Below are 25,406 nucleotides of genomic sequence, written 5' to 3'. Positions count from 1 at the left end.
TGGGACAATGCAGAATGACATCTTTAATCAAATTTAAAGGAATATGAATTCCTCGGTCGGCAGCCCACCTGCTAGTGGCCTTCTCTCCAAAATGTCCTGCTTTCTGGTGGGCCCATTTCGCCAATCCCGCCAAATCAGAATCTTGCATGTCCACCACTGCCTCAGCAATTTTAGATTTTTCATCTGCAATGTTATGAAAGAATTTGTCAAGGGAGTCTATCGGGGTATGAGCATCCACGTGAAAGATTGTCACAGTACTCTGTGGGAGCAACTCCCAAATTTCTTGCCATAGTGCTTTTCCCCACAGCTCTTTTGAATGCAACTCCCAATTATGAGAATGCCATGTTGGTAACCATACCGCCAGTCCATTAGCAGTGGACCAGGAATCAGTAAAAATATGACATGTGCCAGGTAGTTCTTGTTTCAAAACTTGGTAAACTGCATACAATTCAGCATATTGACTACTTTTTCCATCACCAGTTGTACTCAATAATTTCTGTGTGATCGGGTTGTAGGACACTGCTTTCCAATGCCGTTTCTCACCAATGAACCTCGCTGAACCATCCGTAAACCACACATGTTTTCTATCCTCCGCGGACAGATCATCAAATGATTTACCCCACTTGACAGGAGATTCCTGTACTACAGGCACAGAACAATCACTTCCAGTCTCATTCGATGGCGCCTGCGCCACTCGCTCATGCAACACTGCCACACCTTTTGGACCCACACGTGCCCTGTCCTGAATGTACTATTTCCATTTAATCACACTCGCCTCTTGAGCATGTCCAATCCGATGGGATTTTGGTGAACTCAAATCCCACTGCATAATAGGAATCTCAGGTCTCAAAATCACAGCACGACCTAGGGTCAATTGCTCGGTATCCACCAGAGCCCAGTAACATGCAAGTAATTGTTTTTCAAAAGGTGTATAATGTTCACCAGCCTCAGGTAACTTTTTAGTCCAAAAACCTAACAGTACTTTTTGTCTGCCCTGCTTTTGCCATAGACTCCAATTGGCATACGGACCTTCCACAGACACATTCAAATCCACATCGCCCTCGCCCACAGGCCACAAATCCAGGGCGTACTGAATCGCTTCCTTCGCCAAATTAAAAGCATTCTGTTGTGGTTCACCCCATTCAAACGCATTCTTTTTACGAGTGACTCGATATAAGGGAGCCAAAATCTGACTCAAATGGGGAATGTGCTGACGCCAAAAACCAAAAAAACAATGAAACTCTGAGCCTCTTTTCTATTTCTTGGAACTGCAAAATCTAAAATTTTCCGCTTTACCTGTGGGATCACTTCTCTGTGACCTTCATGCCAATTAATACCTAAAAATTTAACATTTTGGGATGGGCCTTGTAATTTATCAGGATTGATTTCCCAACCTTTTTCTCGTAAACAATCAAGGATCTGGTCTAAATGGGACTGGACCTGATCTTGCGTCTCACCTTGGATCAGAATGTCATCAATATAATGACACACCTGTATTTGTGGATTTACGGGCACTTCAGACAAATGCTCTGCCACCAGCCGGTGACAGATCGTAGGACTATGTACATAACCTTGAGGAAGACTCCTAAACGTCATTTGACGTCCATTCCAGGTAAAACTGAATTGTTCCTGACACTCGGGGGCAATTGGAATTGAAAAGAAAGCGTTAGCAATATCAATGGACGCATACCATGTACCTGGATGCTTCTGAATTCTCTGAATTAAAGTAACAATGTCTGGCACTGCAACAGCTAAACGAGGTGTGTGTTTGTTCAATTCTCGATAATCAACAGTCATGCGCCAAGAATTATCACTTTTGCGCACAGGCCAAACGGGATTATTCCAAGCAGACGAGACCGGAGTTATAACTCCTGCGTCAACCAAATCCTGAATTGTGGCACTAATTTCTTCATGACCACCTGGAATACGATATTGTTTCTGAGAAACCACTTTCGTAGCTTGAGGAATTTTAATGGGGGGCATCCGTAAACGGCCAACCCGTACGGGTCTGGTCGAAATGTAATGTTTGGTTCCAAATTGATAACAACCATCATCCAAATGCAAAGTCATTCCTTTCAGAATATCAATTCCAATTATATACTCCAAAAGTGGTACGACTAACACAGAATATTCTTTACGGGGAATCCTACCAATTTTCATTTCAAGTGTAGTTTGCACTGCGGGGGTCTCTTTTCCACCCAAACCAGTAATTGTGAAGAATTGTCCTTTGAATTTCTTTGATTTACCATGAATTAAAGTGGCCTCCGCTCCTGTATCTACTAATGCTCGGGCCCTTTGGATATTACGATGTTTCCAAAAAATCTCAATATCTACACAGGGTCTGTTATCTCTGTGAGCCCACCTGTGTACTGGAGCTTGACCTATTTCCTAGTCATTTTTACTGCGTTCTGTCAACCAAGACAAATCAGGATAAATGCTCTCATTTTTCTTGGGTATCCAAATGTCTTGTTCATATCCATCTCCATTACGAAATGGATTTTTGTCATTTTCATAGTATTGTGAATTACGATCAGAAAGCCTGTGACGATCCTCCCTTCTCCTCAGCTCAGGGGAATAATCTCTCTCATCTCTATTTCGGTTGGAAGCACGAATATATTTCCCCCTTTCTTTTTCCCCCTCTCTTCCTCTCACACTGTCACGTTGAGGAGACACATCACGTTCAGAACGCCGATCACCACGGCGATCAGAATCCACACGACGCCTCTCATCACCACTGTCATCAGAACCACGGTCACAATCATTCTTCTGCACACGACGGGCACCTTCCTTTCGATCCAAACCACGCTTACGAAATATCTCCCACAAGCGATTATTAGGTTCGCCATCAATGTCCTCCCGTTTCACGCCATCAGCCAAAAGTGCAAGAAACATATCACGTCTAGAGAATTTATAATCCCCAGCGGTACGACCCTCAGGTCGAGATTGCCTCTCAGGTTTAAACCATTCACCTAACTCACCAAGCTGACGAACAGATTCAAGCACCGTAGACAGAGGATTGCCAGTTTGATTGATCAACAAAGTCATCATAACCTGCTTATAAGCAACAGGCGAAGAACGGATAATGCGATTACGCACAGAAGATGTTAAAAGACCATCCAACAGTCTGTCAGAAGTACTGAGAAAAATCACAGTTTTCATCACTTCCTCTTTCAAACGTTGCGACGCATCGCGCAAAGTGTACCACGGCTTGTCATTGATAGGCCAATCAGATTCAGTAGGGTATTTATGGTTACAGCCGTCAGACGCAAGCTGGAGCAGACTAATCTGGCCAGCACCATTATAATTTCGAAAATGATCCTGTACAGTAGAATCGGAACTCAAAGAGCAAAATCGTAAACAGTCAACAGCATCAAGCATAATACCGGCAGCGCCCAGTTCATAAAGGCGCACCTTCCACGTAAGCAGAGCCTCACCGGGCCGTTGACGAAATCGTTGTAAAATGTCACTAACCTCCTGTTGAGTAAAATCTTCAATACAATCCAAAGCAATACCAGCTGGATTACCAGGGGCTTGTTGTAATTTGTGACGAAATACAGGATGAGCAGAAACCTCCGGAAGAGCTTCCGAAGAAGCCCGAGTCTTAGATTTAGAAGAATGATCAGGGCAAGACACATCACCCGAATGGGAAGAGCGACCACGGTCGCCGGAAACAATATCATTGTCACAAGAAGCAGATTTACAATCACGACCGGAGCGAGAAGACTCGCGCTTATCACCCTCCTCAGCCGAGGAGTCAGAAGCATTCAAATCCCAGATATTACCATCCCACTCATCAGGGTTCCAATCCAGTCCGGCTTTCGCCACGACCAGACGCACTTTCCGTGTAGACACACGACCACAACGGTGTTTGTATTTATACCTCGCAATGCGAACTGCAGCCCTTTCGGCTATAGTTTGATAAGTCTCAAGTTTGTCGGCAAGCAATTTATTCTGACAGCGCAAAAGAGTATGCGCATTTTGTAGTTCAACACACTGTCCTTCCATATCCGCAAACTGCTTTCGCAACTGAACAAACCTCTCATGAAGAATTCTGTATGCATTGAGCACAATCCAACCTCTGCGTCCTAAAATAGGAAGCTCATCACCCTTCACTACTGGCGCTTTTTGCAAGCATGAAACCACATCAGCAGGCTCCGCCTGCTCCAAACAGGAAGACCAATTTTCACTCAAACCAGTAGAATCGTCCCACTCACGGGCCAAGGTCTCGTAAGGCGTAGACTCCCAGCCGGGAATCTGCATAGGCAATTTGAAAACAGATGTCGATTTCTTCGCAAACATGTCGACACACAAAAAATATATACACAATTATAAACAAAAAAATTATACGTACGAGCCGAGCGCAAACCAACAAGATTAAAACAATATAGCACACACAGGCTTGTAAACAGTTCGTGACGCCAGATGTAACGACCGGATTTTCCACTCAGATGGGATCAGCCCCTAGGGGCCCCTCTAACCCAGCCGGAACGTAATCACCTCCCTCCTTAGAACGTATTTACAATGGGTATGGATATATGTATGTACATTTCGTACCTAAGGATGGGGGAAATAGCAATAAACATGCATAGGTTTTCTACAATATCCTATTCATATCAGCTAGTCTCGCGGCCACTTAGACCCAGACTAATCTACCCTGGGGCAGATATGACACACAATCCGGCGTGTCTACACACGGGCCTGCAGCCCCAATGCTCTCATTAACACACGGTTCACAATCCGGCGAACCTAAACACTGTGTCCCTCCGGTGCTCTCATTCACGCACGGTTCACAATCCGGCGAACCTACGCACCGTGTCCCTCCAGTGCTCTCATTAACGCCGTAAACCAACGACGATCACTTTCCTATGGACACTTATGGGAGCAATCTCTCATTTGTCTACTTGGGATAAAACTATGACAATAAGAATTAGTACGATTTTCTGAATTATAATATGTACCTTCTGCTCCTGGCATCAAAGGTCCCCTCGCTTCCTATTTGCTTTGTCACTCCTTACCTGATCGGGATTTCACATCCGTTCATGCAAACAATGCTCAACTAGAAGAGTAAGTTACCATGATTGAACAAGAATACAAGGCACATGTCGGTTCACTAAGAACTGGGGTATTTATTTGCAATAAACATAAACACAATACTATGCAATGTATTTTCTGCAAAGAAAAAGTAAAGGTTAGAGTGCGCGCTTATTAAGGAAAGGGCGGAGGTCACCTGGTTAATGTGAAGTCGGGGCTCGGCAGTCATCTAGGTTCCCTTCTCGTCTCTGTGTCTTGGCTCGTCTCAGAATCACACCTCAGCTGTCACAGGTACACGTCTGCACCGCTAGGCTCAATCTCATCTGCTTCCCTCCAAGTCACTGGAACCTTGCTCGTTATTAGCTACCGTTTCTCTCTCTCTCTCTGTCTCTGTGCGCTCCGCGCTATTTCTCCTTCAGTCTTTCTCAGAGATTCTCGGTTTTAGAATCTTTCTCGGACTTCAAAGATGGCGACTGTCCGCCTTAGAAATAATTAATAGCAGAGATGCTAACGGCTAGCTGCCGCCTACGAACTAACTGACTCATTGCCGAACACTTTCGCTAATATCAAAGCCTGTCCCTTCATGGAAAGTTACGGCCAGTAACCTGCCGCCCACCAAATTCTTGTACCTCCCCGTACCAAGGACACGTTCCCAGCCGGCCGGCCTGAAGTTGTGTCTTCGGAGTGGAGAAAAATACAGTCTTTCGATAAGGGCCAGCCTGAACCGGTTCTCTCCAAGCGAACAACACCTTGAAACTAAAACATCACACTTGACCTAGAAAGCCTCTCGAGCTACCAGGCAGAGGGCAAGATGGAGTCTGTCCCGTTTAAGGCCTACAAGGCCCAAAATACACATAACTCCATGGAAAATATACTAACACTCTTGCAAAAGGATGGATCATCACTAGTACTTATATATTTATCCCCTAGCTTAAGTTCATAAGCCTTGATCTAAGGAAAAGTGTACGAAAATGCACTACTGTGCCTCATGGATAGGTCCTACTTATAGCCCTGATCCCTATACTATAAGGGTAATAGGCTGGAGTCATTCTCCATCATCCTCCCTATAAAAAGGGCCGGAAAAAGTCGGTCATTACAAGCATGCACATCGGTATCAGGGGTCCAGGTCCCCAATGGGGCCCCCGGCTTGCCCCATCATGGGTCGCCAGCTCCACTATAGTGATAAAGATATCATATTACGACTCTCCCAGGAAAGAAGAGAGATCCAGCAACAAGGGAAAAAGATCTTCATATACTGGGACTTTACTCTTAACTCTTGAAGTCCAAGCTGCCTGCAGAGAATTCTCCACTTGAAACAAATGCTACTAAATATGGAATGCCATTTGTCCTGCTCTTTCAAGCAAAACTGTGAGTTATGTCAGACGGTAAAGCCCAAATCTTTACAGACCCGAAGCTGGCAATCAAATTTTGCAGTAAGGATGCCCGCTAACAGCCTGAGAGGCACCCCATTCCTGAGAAGGACCTTGACTACCATCTCAGCGATAACGATTGAAATGGTGGCCTGCCATGGATGCCAGGATGTTCCTGGATGACCTGGTGTGGAGCCAGTCCTCTCTAACCTGTCTAAGAGCCTGCACACCCTCCTTTTGCTCTTACCTTCCTCCACTCCCACCAATGTTTCCTGGGACACCCATCTCCACTGACTGAGATGGGGTGACCACCTGACTTGCTACACCGCCCAGCGGGTTTTAACCTATGTGGTTGCTATGTTGTTTTGCCATTATTGGGAGGGGAAATGTTCTGCAACGATTTGGGGTGGGTTGAAGTGGGAAGTGTGTGGGGAATACTAAAAGCTTTTTCTCTACAACTGCAGTGGGGTACACCGCAATCAGTTATAGAGTTACAGCAGGGCGCCTTGATATATGCATTGTACACCGCAATCAGCACATCACCGCTCCGGGGTTCCTAACACTACACCTGACATGGGGACACAATCCGTACCTACAGGGCACATTCTTTGGGCTCACTACATCCTCTCACGATTATGATAGACAAAACTGACATGGAATGTGTGTGGTTTCAATGACCATAGGAAGGTGAGCTGATTCATTGCATACCTCTGCCGCTATAAAGTGGACATAGAACTTTTACAGGCACTGCACTTGATGAGTCCTTGAGGAACAGATTGCAATCAGGCCGGATCAGTGAGGCGCATGTGGTGACATACTTCATTTATGCACTTGGTCATAGAGCTCATCAGAAAGGGGCTGCAGTGGCAAAACCTGGCCTCCTTACGCAATATCGAGTGTCGAACCTTATCCTTAATGAGATACTCAGCCGGTATGAGAGCCATATCACCTGTGTAAATCCCAAATTTAGATGCTCCTGAGCTCTTCTTAGAGATTTGGCACAAAATTGACAACCATGACCAGAACTCTGTTCTCCGGGGTGGCGATTTTAATGTGGTACTGGACCCTCACATGGACAAATCTGCATCTGAACAGCGACCTCATCCGTGCGCAGCATTATATGTTTGATGACCAAGAGCTTATTCACATCTAGCGGGCTAGGCATCCCCAGCGAGGTGAGAGCACGTGGATAACTGGGACTCATGAAACTGGGTTGTGTACAGACTACTGGCTAATCATGAGGGATGTGGGCACATGCATGACCATTGTTGAGCACTTGCTGCGAACGCTGTCCCATCGCATCCATGCAGGGCTGCGTCTGTCTTGGGCAAAGCTGGTGCCCTGACCTCTGCATAGAGGTTGCCACCATCCACTCTCCGTGATCCTGTGTTTCTTGTGGATATTGGAGCTGCTGTTCTGGAATACTTTGAGACCAATGTGGCACTCTGGGAAGCCTTCAAGGTTTACATTAGAGGAATTTGCATAGCCAAATAATCTGAAGTTCGAGCTCCATGCTCTAGGCATCCAATTCTTTGAGACAAATGACCAGCGCCTACTGGCGCATTTTTTGCTAGAAGCTATCAGATCATTAGGAGGAGGCTGAGTGGGAGACCAGATTCCTGCAAGGGAATCTACTACCAGATGGTATGTGAGGGTGACAGGGCAAGACAAAAAATGGTGCAGCTCCTACATCATGGAGCTGGTGACTGAGACAGGGACGACCTCACAGACCACGCATGTTATTATGCAGACGCTCATTGCGAACTACACTACCCACTATTTTTCTTCAGGAGACGTCCCGGTGGACAGCCTCACCTTATACTTAGACACCATCCAGTTACTGTGGCTGGATAATGCACACAGACTATACGTAGACATACTTTTCAAAGTACAAAGCATCCGTAGTCTGCCTGGCAACAAGGCCCGCAGTTCTACAAGGATAATTACTGACCCCACACCCCACACCTATTAGCAATGTACGAAGGAGCATGGAGTAAGGGCTGCCTGCCCCCAATCCTGAGAGAAACACTTATAGTCATTATTCTAAAGCTTACCAAGGATCCATATTGCTGTGAATTGTATAGACCCCTCTCCATAAGTAATATTGACAACAAAATACTCCCTAAATTGCTTGCCTCCAAACGCCTGCCCCTACGGTGGAAAATTGTCTAGCTGGATCAGTCTGGTTTTATTCCAGGACGCTCGACTGCACATAAACTACACACATTTGTTGCTCTATTGCATGAACTGAACTCATGGTTATGTTCCAGGACACCACAAAGGTGTTGGACTCCTTGGAGTGGACCTTTTTTTCGTGCTGCTCCAGAGATTGGTATTAGCTGACCTTTCCTTCCATAGATCAGGTTTCAGAACACACTCCCTAAAACTAGACTCTGTGTCAATGTCACGGTTTTTCTTCAGGCGGCCATCAACAGAGGCCGATGCAGGGGTGCCGTATCCACTTCGCCATTGTGATGGAGCCATTAGCGGCCTGTCTGTGACAGCACCATGCCAGAAGGGGCATGGACTTTACTGCTCTCAGGCTGAATAGTGTCCATATATGCAGACGACATGTCTCCCTGAGTCAGGCTGTCAATCTCTAGGCAATGCTCCGCGAATTCGTACCGTTTGGTGGACTTACTGGATAAATTGACCCAAGTCTTTTATCTTCCCCCTTAAAAAGGTGACTGACTGCTTTAATTCAGAGGGTCTGATTTAAATTTTGGCAACCAGGTTACTCCGTCAGAACGGTGATGGATATCCTGCCCCCAAAATACAAATTCCATAATATCCCATGGGATCTCTGTTTCAGCGGACGGGATATCCATCACTGTTGTGACGGAGTAACCCATCTGTCGAAATCTAAATCAGACCTATAGTTTCCACCTGAGTGGGCTGGGGCCCCTGTGCGGTCCCTGGGTATATGGATCAGCACTGATTTGGGCCGATTGTGGCAGAAGAAATATGGCGCTGCAGTCGAGTGGCTGGAGGATGAAGTCTCCATATGGACTGGGTTTCTGCTCTCGATGGCGAGAAATATAGCCATTGCTAAGATGGTTGTCTGGCCTAAACTTCTTTACTTATTCATTAATATTACAATTCCCCTCACCAGAGCCTTCTTCACCGGTTTCCGGTCACTGATCGTAATAACCCTCTGACGTGAGTGGGCAGACATCTTAGCTTTGATTGGGACGTGCTGACTCTCCCATTTGAGCAAAGCCTGTGAGGACCCTAATTTCGAGCTGTAATATTATTGCATGCAAACTGAACATGCAAACTACTGGTTTCATCCCAGGCTGTTCCTGACACACTGAGGTTGAGGAGGACAGTGTGTCCCCGTGCTCCTTGGACACAGTGAAATGCACTCCACCAATATGCCCTAAAAGCAAAGTATAAATGGTGGGGTACATTACCTGGCTGTGGAACTGGCTCTGCTGGCGGGCGCTGCTGGACTGCCTCAAGGCCGCCAACCTGTGGCTGGAGTGGAACCCAATGCTTCCCCTCACCCTGGAGGGTCAGACTTGCAGACAATTGACCCAAGCAGGCCTAACTGAAATGGGAGCTCCGTATCGTGAGGGCACCTTCATTGACATGTGAGGCATGTGGCCTAGTGCACCCCTGGACACGCTGTTGTATTATCATCTGCAAGCAACCTGTATAATATTCCTCATTTCCACAGGATCCTGCAGGATTGAAAACTCTCGAGAATACTCCCTCCCCCAAGATTGTATAGAATCATGCAGGATTGGGCCCCTGTGGTCATACCTAGGGAGAGCATGCAATGGAGGAGGAACCTGGGACCCACACTTACTGACAACTGCTGGAAGTACTGCTGCTCTCAGAGAGCTGGGCTCTTCCCCAAGTACCAATTGCAATTAATACACGCTGTGCACCTGCACAGGATATATTACACCCCGGCAGGGATTTACAAAATGGGACTTCGTACCGATAATCGCTGTGTCCGATGAGGGAATGACTGTACTGATTTTTTACATCTAGCCTGGGACTGCAATTGAGTGTCTATGACCGCATTGAGGACGTGAAGGGCTGGGGCACCCGCAAAGAACCTGTGATTGCGTTGCTAGGATTCGTTAAAGACACCCTTGACGCTCCTGCAAAATCATCGCCATGATGTTGCTCATGTCCAAGAGAAGGGTTGCGAAGCACTGGGAGGGGAATGCCGGGCTTCTCGAGAAAGAGATTGGCTGAGGGACTGTGCTTACTACCAGGAGAGATTCAATGAATACTGAGAATTGATGTCTTTAAGACTAGTCTCATGATATTTGCCCCCACCCCCCTCAGTGCGTAATTAGCATAGCATGATCAGGAGGAAGCAATTCCGCCTGGACAAAAATGGGGTGGCAGGAGAGGGTTCACTTGGTATAGGCTCAAATCACACTGGGGTTTCACAGGTGTTCCAGCTGCACTCTACCCAATATTGGTCTACCTTAAATAGCTGAAACTTTATTCTGGTGTGAGTACTGTGCTTGACGTTGGCTGTATGCAACAGGTTTGAGGGCAGTCATGAATGCTTGCACCCTGCAGCTACCTTTGTTTTATCTTATTTTTTCTTTTTATGATGTTTGCTATTTTAAAAGTAATAAAACAAATTAAAAAACTTTAAAAGATGTCAGTTGTCAACCACGCCATTCATGTGGTTGAAATTTGATAATAAGTTTTAAAGACAATGAACTCCTGAACAACATCTCTAATCTATTCCTGACGTATGTGCCCATAAAAAACTAAAATAAACATTAAAAGATATCTCGTCCATTTGAGAATGCAGTCTATTTTTGTATGTTAATTTTTCAACCTTCACAAAAAGCTCTACAATCAGTCACAAGATTTATTTTGATTTTAACACATTCTCTTTCCTGATATACCATTTAATCTGCATTTATTTTCTTCTTAGACAAAGAAGCAGAAATCATCACAATTTTATCAGAGCAATGGGGCTCTATCTTCAAGGTTACAAATCCTCCCTCTGGAAGCTGGTCGCTCAGTGTTAGTGCTGGGAGTGCATTCGCAGTTCGAATTGAGGGTTTTACAGGTACAGTCCAGAGAAAAATAAAGCAGATTTCTAAATTCATCTTGGAGACCATAAGGCTAATTGTTACTTTTTTCTTTTTCAGCGACAAATATTTCAGGTATGTATTATTATTTTAAATGAATATTTTTCTAAATAAATGTGTAGGTGGTTTATAGAAACGAATTCATTGATGTATAAAGCCATCTATCTGCTTTATGTTCATTTCCATACTAGCAATAAACACAAGTACTATTGAAGTAATTTCTCCAAAATCAAACAGTAGCAGATGTGACATCATCTGGCCTTTGTTCCCTGATGATACTTGCAGGGCTTTTGACCCAAATAACATCACATTAGATATTATCAAGCACACCATCCCCTAAAGACAATATATGAACTGGATATAGGTAAAACATCAAATAACATATAGGCAAATAATAAACACTTTCAAATTCTGGTAGAAGCAGTTGTCCATTATCGGTAGTCATAATACAGCACTCAATAAGTCCCGATGCCTATGGGCGTGGTATTTATCGTGTGTCATTACCTACTCACTTTGAATTTAGCATCTTCGAATTGGGGTTAATACAGTAATATGGCTATTTTCATACTCCAAATCAAAGCACAGAATGTGTGGTAATATTCCCACCCAAATTGCACACAGTGAAATTTGTGCAAGGAAGGACTGTGGTATACCTGCGCAAGACCTAATCCCAATTCGGGCACAAACTCCAGTTTGCACCTGAATCAGGATCACCACAGGACTCAGAATGAGGCTTTTCGATTGCATAGAAATTCAATTGGGCATGATGGGGGTCTAATAATGCACTCTACCATAATTTTAGGGTAAAAAGTCACTTTATTAGCATTTATCTGTGATCTGGAATGAGTAAAACATCCATATAAACCCTAGGCAAAATGCCTTACAAAACTAAACCTCACTAGACATCATATCACCTTAACAAACCCACCCCTACTAAAATTCCAAGACCTCTCCCTCCTTATAACTTCCTCCCCTTCACACACCCACAGCTGGCCTACTGTTTATGCCCCAATATCATCATCACTCGCTCCACTGTCACCTTATTCCAATCCATCAACCTTGCTCTCCTGCCAAGAGTCTCAACCTCACTGGTCTGTGCTCATCTCCCATGTGATCCCCATATCAACAATTATCCGGCTGACCTTGCCTATAAATGAAAGATCCAGACCTACCTACAAGCAGCAACCCACATAGAAAAACCGGCCATAGTTCTGCTACCCATCGACCATCCCAAAACAATCTAAAACCATGTGCACCTGCTGCATAAGAATAGGACTGTACCTGGCACATCCATTCATCCTGCAAAGACCATATAATAACACTATTTAAGCCTTACAAACAAATAATCCAAATTGGTAAGTCTGCAAGCACGCTGGCTCTCAACCATACTCTATGATGAGGCAAAAATTGCAGCAGGCAAAGTAAAACTAAGCCTCCTGCAGAGAGCCAGTCCTTCAATGACCACCAGGCAATCAAAGTTTAAATGACCCAAAAGACATTGAACTTTCCCTAATTCCAACTTTTTTATATACCCGCTTCTTCTAAAAGTTGTAACAACACCTGCATCTTGTCCTGTGGGTAAATGGCTTCCATTTTTGTAGAATCAAACTTTATACCTAAAACGTATTCAAAGGTACCTCAGTCTTCTCTGGTGCCAATGGAACACCAAGCTCCGCCATAAGACCTTGAATTTGCCTCTGCCAGTAAAAGAAATTCATCCAAATGGTGTGTCACATTACTGAAAGCAGTCCTAAATTGATAAGAACACTGCACAAAAAGAGCTGAACATTCCAAATAATGAACAAGAAACTTACCACCCATCAGCAACATTCTATCAACATAAATGCTTCCTTCAAACTGTAAACTGTAAACCTAACAATGAAAAGTCCTTTAGGTCACCCGGCAACAACTGAGAAGCAGCCTTTAAGTCTTACTTGGCCAATTCCACCCCTCTTCCACATGCACATACCAGGGCCACCATGGCATCATCTATAGAAGCATACCTAACAGCGGCGTCTTCCCCTTCAATAAAGTCATGAAGGCACTCACCTCTAGGCCAAGATAAATGATGCATTGGCCTGACCTCTCCTTGTTGTTTATTTGGAACTTCTCCTAGTGGTGAGATAGTAAGATTGTCCATCGGCCAGTCCATAAAAGCATCAACAATACTACCTTCCTGCCCTTTTTTCTGTAATTTTTCCCTTACTGTTGCCTGAGAATTTGCTGATTTAAAATTATCGGCCCATTTACGCAGTTTAGGCCGCTGCTAGCATAACTTGAAACCTTCCTTAAAGCCCCAGTAGAGAGAGGTAGCTTCATCTTGTTAGTGTTAAAACTAAGTCAATAACAATGTTTTCAGCTTAACTGCCCCTTGTCCTCTGATGTTTTGTTGCTTCCTACCCCCATGCTCTCCCCCTTGACAATTGAATTGCAACTGCCCCATATACTGTGTGACTGAATGTTTCCCTCCACAATTGAAACAATAATATCTGAATTAATATTGCACTCTGATGTAATTTCCTTTATTGAATGACAAGCATTCTCCATTCTGCTGTATTTTCCCCTTCCTGCGAAACCCACCAAAAACAGGGGGAGGGGGGTGGGCACCCTTGAAAGAGCCAATAGGGGATGGGAAGACCACTGGCTGTCTGAGCTAACGGAACAGCTTCCACTGGATCCATAACTTTTCTACAATGCTCCATTACTTTTCCATATTTACTGCCAACCTTACCAGAAACTCCCCATCATACCTGAAGCATGTTAAACCACCACAGTCCATTTGCGCCCTAAGCACCACATCCATGTATTTGGAAAATGTGACACATCACTCTGGAGGGCATTCACAACCTACATTCTAGCTCCAATTCATCTTCCTTTGAACCTTTTTTAGCTTGAATTTCCCTATGCAACAGCTTAAATAAATACATCAATAAATTCCCTTTTCCAATTTATGTCCTTGGAAGCTTGTGTCATATGTGCCCCACAACAGCATTGAAATCCCCATATATGACAACGTTTTGCTTTTTACACTTTCAGTTGTTTTAACCTTACCTACTGTGCCTCTATCTTAGCATCCATTTTCTCCTTTCTACAGAGAGTTGTATCCTTAGTCACTACACACCGTGTCACATCCAGACTGTGTACCTGGAAGCTTAGCCATGTTCTCCTTACTTGTAGCATACCTGTAACTGTTCCTTTTTCAGGACTGTTACCAAACCCCACAGACACTACAACACAATATTTGTTGTTGGTTTATCAACTCTCCCCTCTTTTCATGCACCTTTGATATCTCACTCCCTTGCTGCAATGTCCTTGTAACAGATTGCTGCTGGACCTCCAAGTTTGTCATCTCCAACAAATTGTCCTGTGTATCCAACACCACCTCTTGCAGCTGCAAAACACCAACTCTCTGCCTTTGGTTAGCTGCACTCCATCCCTCCTTGACCCTACAACTTTTGTGGTGCTTCCGTAACAATCTCCTCCGCTTTATCATACACAATCTCACTATTCTTCCAATGACTTGTCATTTCCAAAATCTAACTTTTCTTCACATACTCCCCCCCCCCATACACCAAAAGTGCCATTCATACCTGTACTTGTGCTCGGCATTTCCTCACCTCCAACATCACCATCATTCAAATGTAAAGTCCTTCTTGTATTCTTAGTCAGGAAAGTCACTCCAGACCTCTCCCTCTCTTTGACCTGGTGCCCACACATCGCTCCTGATGTGACCAGGGTCAGGAAATTTCCATTGACCTCATATGTCAGTACTGCTGCTGACTTACCACCCATTCCACTGGAAATTAGTGACACGTCACTCCTATTGTCCCCACCAACCAGCCCAAGCTTTCCCTGATCTACTATCTGGGGTATATATTCCATCCATACCCACATCCCTGCTGTATTCTCCTTGTCACCCTGAAACTGTGACATACCAATTAAAAAAAAAGGCAGAACTGCCCTATTATCCACATTCCACCTCTGCACTTTGTTTAGCATGTGACTTCACTGCCTTTCATTAAAGTGTATGTGTTTTAATCCAGATGTCTTCTTGTTCTTTTCCCCCAATAAGTTATTGATTTTCTTCAGACACCCCCTATCTAATATCACAAAAACGATGCCATCCTCTTCATCAGGAATAATTATTATGTGCAGCTCCCTACTGCTTGACACCACCCTCTTTGTCACTGCCAATGGCTTTCCTCTAATGTAAGACTCATTGTCATGGCCATTGCAGGACAGCTTTTTCTCCTGTGTAAAGCACACTACTCCACTCTCACCACTTGAAAGGAGGCTGCTCCCTGCCCTCTCCTGCACACTCACTCTCTCAAAGACCCACCACTCCTGCTTGATAAATGTGCTGCACCATGCTAAGACACATCCGCAGTCAAACATGCCTGAGTCAGACTTTCCGCTTTTTGTCAACTTTGGGGAGTTAGTGTGTATGCTTCTTGCTTATCACTCCATGCCCTCACTACAAGTGTCTTTTTTCTCTTTACAATTGACATGTTTGGGACACACCCTCTTTGGGCTTGCTCAAGCAGCCTATACTTCAGCAAATCATCCTGACCCTCCTCTTGTAATACTTTCAAGGTGGCGACTAATTTACTAACACCCGCCATGATCACAAAATATCTAAATTTGAACCAATGGCAACAACCAACTACTTTGGTATAACTAAAAGAAAAAAAAGCCTAACACCACCTGTCCCTAGGTGTGACGATGATCAAACCAAACACTTCCATATAACTACACTTGGCTCCTCTCCCTTGTCACCAACCAAATGTGGCATTGCGTCACTGGGACTCCGTCACCTGCCGAAGTGCCTGGGGCAAGCTGGGTATGCCCAACTCCCTCCGAACTCCCAATGTCTTAAGCCTTGACATACATATGAATGCTTTTGAAAAAGAGCTGTATTAGGAGTTGTGTATTGGCGTTTCCACTTTTCTTTTAGCCTTTCATAGCTGGAGTTATTTTATAGGTGTCATTAATAAAGTATAAAAAAGAACGAAACAGATCCCAGGAGTGGGTAAAAGTAATTAAAATGGTGTTCAATTTCCCTGTGATGGTTTATTTCCCAGTGATATCAGCAATAAAGCCATCAGGTTGAATCGCTCCAGCAAAAGACAGAGCTATACAAAGAGTAGGAATAGCAATTTCAAAATAGCAAATACTACACCCAAACTGCGATTCTGGAGAATTGCAGTTTGATTGTTTGTACATCAGGAAAAGCATTTTTACTGTTGCAAATGATCCGATTTTGCAATTCTGGTCATTTGCGACAACATAAATGCTTGTATATGGCCTTAACCCCTTCGCTGCGGGGGTAATTCCCCCACAGTGCAAGGGGGGGTCCGCGGCGCCGCAGTGCTCGTAAGGACAAGCCCAGCTAGTCGTGAGTCACAGTGGAGCTGTGCTCATGACGAGCTGGGCTTGTCACAACCCCGCCCACTGATTAATTCGCCCACACAGGCGGGGAATCATTCGTGCGTGGGCGGCGCACAGCCGTTATGATGAACCCAGCTCGTCAAGAGCACAGCTTCACTGTGACTCATGACAAGCTGGGCTCATCATGAGCACCGAAGGAGTTAAAACCCTCAATTAGATTGCCCGGCAATGTGGCTGCCCACGGTGTACGTAGTGCCTCTGTAAGAGGGTGGCCCTCTTAGTGCCACATTAGGCACATCCCCGTGCTCCAGGCCCTGGGACCCCTTCCCACAGGAGTACCCCCTATGTCCGGAGCCTCAACTGCGTTATTTACAGTGTGCAGTGGGCTGAGGACAGGTGTATATATCTGCCCCCACCCACTGGCCATCCTCTTTGTTCCCCACTGGACACGCTGTCGAGTTACCTGGCAATCCGGAGGCTGATTAGTACATAGGGGTACTGTTAGAAATGGGATTTCTAGTTGGGTAGGGCATGTGCCTAAGCCAGGCAGAAACAACCACTCTAGTCAAGGCAAGAGAGTTACACGCTGAAGATAACCCCTGCTCACCCCCTTGGTAGCTTGACACAAGCAGTGAGGCTTATCCTAGAGGCAATGTGTAAACACTGTCAACACCACAAAAGAAACTCCACACAAGGTTATATAAAGAATAGCCTTTGTATTACTCATAAAACACATTAGAACCCAATCACATATATACACTGTGCCACCTGGCACTAGGTATTACTTTACAGGGGATTATATACATTACAGGGCCAGTCGGGCCACTGTCATAACCAACAGATCTCACAGTTAGAGAAAACAACCAGTAACTCCTGGTAGAGACACCTAGCATAACCACATCATGCATCATCACCTTAGGCATTAATCACATTAGTCTGTCCAAAAGATTTTTTATGCCGCTCCTCTCATGTTGGAGTCACAAGTTCAACAAGATGTAGCGTCCCTTTTTGTGTTTATAGTTGAGAATCCATTTGTTAGATTGTAATGCCCTCACACACCCTTTCAGGTGTCATGCTTCATTATATGGGCTGCTCCTCGTTGGGTCGGCGGTGCAATACCCAAGGGGCTCCCTCGAAAGGGGCACTTTATCGGAGATCTTTTTCCAACAGCCGTAAGGTGAAGTGTGGGTGTGGGGCCAGAACCGTGTAGATGTGAAGTGGTGAGTTTAAAATAGGATTGGGAGTACCTAGCACAAATTGATTTATTCTGGGGGTCTCCTACCCTAGTTAAAAACAGTGAACAAGGCACTCATCCGAGTGTTATGTCTCGTGGTGGAGTGGCCTTTGTTAAAAATTGTTGGTCAACATGTTTCTCGCTTCCGGTAGAGTTTACTAGCGATTCTTCAGGACCGGGAAAAATAACTATCTACACTTACTGTTAATAGTATGAGAATTACTCACTGACAAATTTTATCTCATGAGAAGTACCTGATGCATCCTGGATCTATCCTATTCAGTAAATTCCCCAGGCATCATCAGTACCCGGCGGATCACGCATAAGGCTTAGCTCCTATGTGTTCAGGAGGTTATCAGCATTATGTTACACCCACCACCTGCCCTATCCAGCGGATCTGGGAGGACACATTAGGCATAAACCACATTATGCCTACATATAATCAGCAGTGCACCATAGTGTCCCCTAGTAAGGTGCACACATTATAGAATCTCCCCTGATATGAGAACACTCCATGTACATTTACCTCAGGACAACACAATCATGATACTGTACATGCCCATCTGATTCCCTCCCCTCCCCTCTGGAGACGCCCCTGGCATAAACTAGATGTCCTTAACCTAGAGTCCAACCTTCTTTCCTCCCGCCCGATATGGTCTAACAACCTGGAGGAAGCTGACAAAGCCTTCAGGAGGTGGATTAGTAGCTCTTTAGACCACCAGATTCCCAATAAATTGTCCCGACCGAAGCGGGTGCAGTCTCACCCCTTGTACACTGAGACGCTAGCCTTAGAAAGAAAACGCTGTAAGGTTCTAGAACGCGCCTGGAGGCGCTCCTATGACATTTCAGCAAAGAATAGCTATAGGTCCGTCTCCAAAGCATACCATAAACACATTCGTGAAACTAAGGCAGCGTATTACTCAGATCTGGTTAATTCCTGTCATAACCCCTCCAAAACCATCTTTTCTTTGATAAAAGATCTGACTAAAACCCCTGAGGGAACCAGTAATTTAATTGCCTCTAATTCACAGTGTGAAGACCTGGCTACTTTCTTTACTAATAAAATCCAGGAGATCTACATCTCACTGGAATCTAGAAAGCCCCTATTTGGTAACCCCCCCTCCCGTTTCCTTTGTCCCTCTACATACTCTCCCTCCTATTTCTTACAATAATCTTGATTCCCTGACCACTAAGGTTAAAACTGGATCTTCTGATGACCCTGTTAAACCCAACATCTTCCGGCTCCTTCAGGACTCCATTCTGAAAGAAGGACTGGTTCTGATTAATAGATCTCTCCAGTCCTCCACCATTCCTAGGTCCTGGAAGCATGCTAAAGTTGTTCCCCTGCTGAAGAAGCCTTCCCTTGACCCTTCGCGCCCTGAACACTTTAGACCCATCTCCCTCCTACCCTTTCTGGCCAAGATCATGGAAGCTCATGTGAACGCCATCCTGACTGACCACCTGGTTTCCAATAGCATCCTGGACGATTCCCAAAATGGCTTTTGGGCTAGTCACAGCACGGAGTCAGCCCTTCTGGCCGTCTCGGAACACCTTAGAGCCACACAAGATCTAGGAAACACCTCTGCCCTGGTCCTGCTGGATCTGAGTGCGGCGTTTGACACAGTCTCCCACGAGATGCTGCTCAAGCGTCTCGGGGAGATTGGAGTCGAAGACGGGGCCCTGGCTTGGTTCGCATCTTTCCTCTCTGACCGTTCCTTCCAGATCCATGCCCCACTGCACTCGTCCAGCAGAATCCCCCTGGTATGCGGCGTCCCCCAGGGATATGCCCTTAGCCCCACTTTGTTCAACGTGTACATCCGCCCACTGGCCCTTCTGGCCAGGGAACGAAAGATCAAAATGTTATCTTGCGCGGACGACACGCAACTTATTTTCACTTTTCCCAAGGATACCTCGCCGGACCAGGCCAAACTTCAGGAAGACATCCTGGTCATCTCTAACTGGATGGCGGAGAACTATCTCCAGCTCAACTCCTCTAAAACGGAGCTACTTTGGCTGGGCGGTGACTCTCAGAAGTGGGACCATCAGTGCTGGCCCCCGTCGATGGCCCCCCCCATCCCTAAGGAGGCTGTTAAGAACTTGGGCGTCCTAATGGATAAGTCTCTGTCCTTTGAGCTACATGCTAAGAAGGTCGCAGGCACCTGTTTTGGGCGCCTACTCTGTATTAAACCTATTCTGGGCTTTTTTGAGCCACCCACCCGCCAAGTCATAGTCCAGTCCCTGGTTCTGTCCCACCTTGACTACTGCAACGGTCTCCTGCTGGGGGCCAACAAGTCAGTGGTCAATAGACTTCAGAGAGCTCAGAATGCCACGGCTTGGACCCTCTTTGCCCTCCCCAAACAATGCCATGTTTCTCACCTTCTCCACCGGCTTCATTGGCTACCGGTGAAACAGAGAATTGAATTTAAGACCCTCTGCCTCACCCACAAAATTCTAAACGGCCAGGGCCCTCCTATAATACAGGATCTCTGCACACCCTATGTTCCCACCCGAACCCTTCGTTCTGCTGATCTCCATCTTGCCCGGACCATCAGAGTTCGCAAGAGCAGAGCGGGTGGCCGCTCCTTCAGGTCCCTCTCCCCGGCCCTCTGGAATTCTATCCCTATCGAGGCACGCGCCACTCAAAACCACTGGCACTTCCGGAAATGCATCAAAACCTGGCTGTTTGCCTCTACTTCGGGGTCCAATTCTTAAGCCACTTTCTGTGCTCTATCCCCCTTTCTGTCTGGCTGTCCGCTAGCGCTGGGACGCCCCGTTGCTGGGGCAGCCAGGCGCTATATAAGCTCATTTAACATAACATAACAAAACCCTGGCAATGCACTACCCTACACCTAATAAAGTCAGGGCACAAATGCAAGGGCATTAGCGTGAAGTATATCCCCTCCACATTACCACCACCTCGTGGTGCCTTCTCAGCACACAACGCTGTGCCTCCATCACGTTGCTGAGTAGCCAGGCGCAGCTTCCATACCACGGAAGAGGGGCCTGGCCACTACCTCAGGGCAATGGGACCAATCATGCTCCCTCTCCTCATGCACCAATACTCCAAAGGCTCTCTGGTGGCTGACCTCAAATGGGCATGCCCCCCCCGAATACAAAATGGGCACTCACTGGTTCCCTGTCCAGGAGGCAGCTGCCCGCAATAACGCGGTGCAGCTGCACAATACTAAACTTGCGAGCTGGCCACCACCGGGTGTAAGCAGAAGGAGGTTCAACCCAACTCCCCACTCCTCAGGGGGCTGAGCGAATGCACTCCAGTCTGGTGGCAGAATGACACAGGAGCCAGGATGATTCCTGCCTCGTGTTGGCTCCGCTCACAGGGGAAGTGTAGAAAATAGCTGAAGGGAGCCCTCGTGGCTCTGGTCCTTCCCTCACCACCGGTCTTACTTTCCCCAGTCTCTGCAGCATACGGGCCTCTCCTCGAGCACGAGAGCCCATCCTTAAACCAGGCTTAGCCTTTGCTTGGCTCTTGGCTGCTTTCTGCTCACGGGCCCCACCCACAATGACTACAGTGCTCCCTCTGTTGCAGAGGATCTCTCGAACCTGGAATCCTCGTCCTCCTCACTCTGTTAGGCAGCTCGGGCCACGTAGCAGAGCCCCGGCTTCACCGCTGCAGGGAGCGCCTTGTTTCTTGTAGTCCCTCTTAACAGATGCGGCTGCAACTTCACTCGGGTGTGCGGTCCCTCTCAGCCCCTCCCACGACCAGGCTCAGCTCCTGCCTGGCTTCCTCTATTCTGCCAGTCAATCCCCATGTGAGGTGATTCTCCAATATATCGAGCACAAAGGAAAGCTGCCACGCCAGGGACTCAACTATATCTTGCGCAAAAGGAAAGCTGAAGTGCTCCATGTGCGCTTCTGCAGTGGGGGCCCACTCTCCTCCCCAACAACAGAGGGAGATGAAACGGCGCTCTCGCAACAGCGCAATTGCTCTCTCTGCCCCCCCCCACCCCCAACTGTAGTCTTCCAACAGTAGCCCTCATCAGAGCTTCCTCACAGGAATCAAGAACTCACTTAGCGCTGAGTTGCCTAAGCATGGAAGGGCAGAATCCACAGCCCTAAGAGATCCCTGGGGTAGAGGACAGGGCCAAGGCAGGCCAGCACGCAGGGTCCCTTAGCAGAGGTGCAGCCTTCTCAGCCACCCAGCAGGCAGCAAGTGGTCCCAGGCGGCAGTACCTCCTGGCACACAGCAGTCCTCTGGCAGTATCTTCTTCCCCTGTAAGCACAACAAACATGGGGTGACAGCCCCAATACTTACACTACATGTTTCCTTTGTTCTCCCCCTGGCACAGGGCTCAGTGCCTGATCCAAACCAGTTCTGGGGGGCACTCCCAACATTTGTTTACAGTGCACAACAGTTCCCACTGACAGAGTATGTCCTTGTCCCAGTTACACTACAGGGGGGCAGAGCCAGCATTGTACAAGGCAGGCACAGACCTATTCAGGGTCAGGGGCCACTCCTCCCACTATTCCAAATGCAGATCAGTCCCTTTCAGCCTAGTGCTGACTCACCCAGCCCCTCTCACTCCAGAGCCAGGAATGCAATACACATCAGGCAGACACAAAGACACATAGCACACAGAAATGCCCACTTCTAAAAGTGGCATTTCTAAAATAGTCATAATAAATTTGCAAACACCGTTGCACAGCATTTATTACCACTATTCCAAACATACCAAACTTGATCACACTACTCCTCTCATATCAGGAATTACTACTGAAACACTTATCAGGGAATCCCCAATGCATTCCTATGAGAGGGCAGCTTCACAGTAGTGAGAAACCAAAATGGCTGTTTGTCACTACTAGGACATACGACATAGTTGAAGCACATGTCCTACCTTTTACCTACATTGCACCCTGCCCATAGGGCTAGCTAAGGCCTACATTAGGGGTGACTGATATGTAATAAAAGGGGAGTCAAAGACGTGGCACCCACTTTATGTGCCACGTCACAGCGGCAGTAAACTGCGCGCGCAGGCCCTGAGAAAGGTTTGAAAGGCTACTGTGGTGGATGGCGTAATCAGTATTCAGAGTTTTGCGGTTGTCAGTGGGGGAAATATGTTGTCCCATTTTCCAAACTGTGGCCCTGGTAATGAAATGACAATACCAAATGTGAGAAAAAAAACAACCTTGTGTATTGGCAATTTCCTAGTTAGTATTATCGCATCATTTTATTGAAGCACTCAGAATAAGAAGCAAATGTAGAGCAACATTCGTGTGGGATTTAGTTTATCAACATGATTTGGGCATTTCAACATGTTACCCGACATAAATTCATTCTCGAATATTCTTGGTATGCCTACCACACTCATTTCTTTGAACTTTCGGAAAGCCAAGAATTAAAGTTTTCCGTCTTCTTTCTTTCCCAGCCACAGACGACTGCACTTCCTGTGCTGCCAATGCCACCTGTGAAGAATTCGCTGGCGTTCGAGAATGCACGTGCAACGACGGCTTCGTTGGTGACGGCTTCAGCTGCAGTGACGTCGATGAGTGCGCCTACTCGTGGACCTATAGCTGCTCCGCAGGCTACTGTGAAAACACGGTTGGCTCCTATGTTTGTCGTTGCGACAGTGGCTTTCAGCCCTTCGATGGAGCCTGTATCGATATTGATGAATGTTCTAGCCCTGACCTGAACCAATGTGATGAGCACGCAACATGTTCCAATTACTATGGCGGTTATTCCTGTGTGTGCAATGAAGGGTATCTGGGAGACGGATACTTCTGCCGCCAGCGTTCATGCAATCCGAACCCCTGTCCCGTCGGCAATGAGTGCATAGAATCCATTGACTCCTACCTCTGCCTTGATCCATGTGAGAACTACGCCACACTGAATGATTACAGGAGAAGCTCGTCCTTTGGTGTCCTATCTTATAATTGTGATAATTATTTGAATGGATGGTACAGGTTCACGGGCAGCGGCGGGGTTCGGATGCCAGAGACCTGTGTAGAACCCTATAGATGCAATACCGACGCTCCGGTGTGGCTGAATGGAATACACCCGGCCGTTGAAGATGGCATTGTTAATAGGACTGCTTGTGCCTCGTGGTATGACTGGTGGAATTGGCCTGCGTACAGCTGCTGTCTGTGGTCCTCCACAATACAGGTCAGGCAGTGTCCTGCAAGATTCTATGTTTACAAGCTACAAGGTACACCACAAGGCGCATGCCATCTGTCCTATTGTACTGGTAAGTACAACTAATTCACCGCTTTTAATCTATTGGTAAAATGATTTGACAGGTGATTTGTGATTGCGCTTTCCAAACAGAACAGTATATAATAAAATAGTTCGAGCGTTTTCTCTCAATACCGTCGTCAACTCAATAAAGCAAACATGCCTAGTGCGGGAACATACGATCTTTGAACTCGGTGCAATGTTTCTAGTACCTATCAGAGGCATCAGTGTAGTGGGAGTCAAGTAGTCTATGGCCAATCTTAACGTTTTGTTTTGTATAAAGGTACATATTTTCTACATTGCATTTACACAGGTGTTGCCATTTATTTTCAATGTTGACTTAAGGTAGGGTCATGACTCAGTCCTCGCGCAAGACATTATAATTCTCCCCTCCCTCAACAAAGTAAATACATTTCAAATTATTTTCTGCTTTTGTCAATGCACTGTTCGGTATTCCAGTTTGTCATCTATAACAATTATAAGCAAAGGGAGCTAACCAGAAAGAGACACAGGGGACCAAAGAAATGCAGTGAGATTAAATCCAAGTGAATAGACCTCTTCTGCGAGATAAGGTGTTTTCTTCAGTAAAGATGGCTTGCAGAGTGCTAGTGGGTTAAATTTGACATTTGCAATGTAATGATAAAGGTGTGAATGATGTATTGCAGGTTTATAAGGGCAGTTGTTTCTAATAACAGGAGCAATGGTGAAGTTCTTCAGAGGCTGTCATTATGATGCAATTTCCGTGAAATATGAAACATATTTCACGGGACCCTGTGAAATATCGGTAGAGCTAAATAACTTGCAGAAACACTGATTGATGTCTCCCACTTTCAGGCATAAAATGACTTCATCCAAAAAAATAACAACTGGGTCCATACTCACAAGTCTTAGTTATTTTGAATTAATCTTATGAAACAGAATTAACTTCTTGTGTTCTGGCTAAGGTTAAATATTTTTCTTAATGTTATATTTTTATATTAATTTTTATTTATAAGCGCATTATCACCTGCAGGTCTCTAAGCTCTAATAACTACTACATGTAAAAAAACAGGATGGCATGCAACATGCTCGTATACTCTACGCGGGATATGCTGTTACCATGGTCCAGGGCGTGGAGGGGC

General features: G+C 46.0%; 1 protein-coding gene across 1 annotated transcript in view; it reads left to right on the top strand.

The window, feature by feature from the left end:
• LOC147684913 (uromodulin-like) overlaps positions 1-25,406 on the top strand; it is a 500,763-nt gene that overhangs the window by 196,821 nt on the left and 278,536 nt on the right. The window contains exons 8-10 of the mRNA XM_086940796.1: positions 11,314-11,451; positions 11,534-11,548; positions 23,483-24,298. Coding sequence (XP_086796922.1) covers positions 11,314-11,451; positions 11,534-11,548; positions 23,483-24,298 — 969 coding nt within the window. The remainder of the gene's footprint in view (positions 1-11,313; positions 11,452-11,533; positions 11,549-23,482; positions 24,299-25,406) is intronic.

The sequence above is a fragment of the Lissotriton vulgaris genome, chromosome 10, assembly GCF_964263255.1.
Source record: "Lissotriton vulgaris chromosome 10, aLisVul1.2, whole genome shotgun sequence".
NCBI classification, from domain to species: Eukaryota; Metazoa; Chordata; class Amphibia; order Caudata; family Salamandridae; genus Lissotriton; species Lissotriton vulgaris.
Note: the sequence above shows the minus strand (reverse complement) of the source record. Positions and strands in the feature narration are given on the sequence as shown.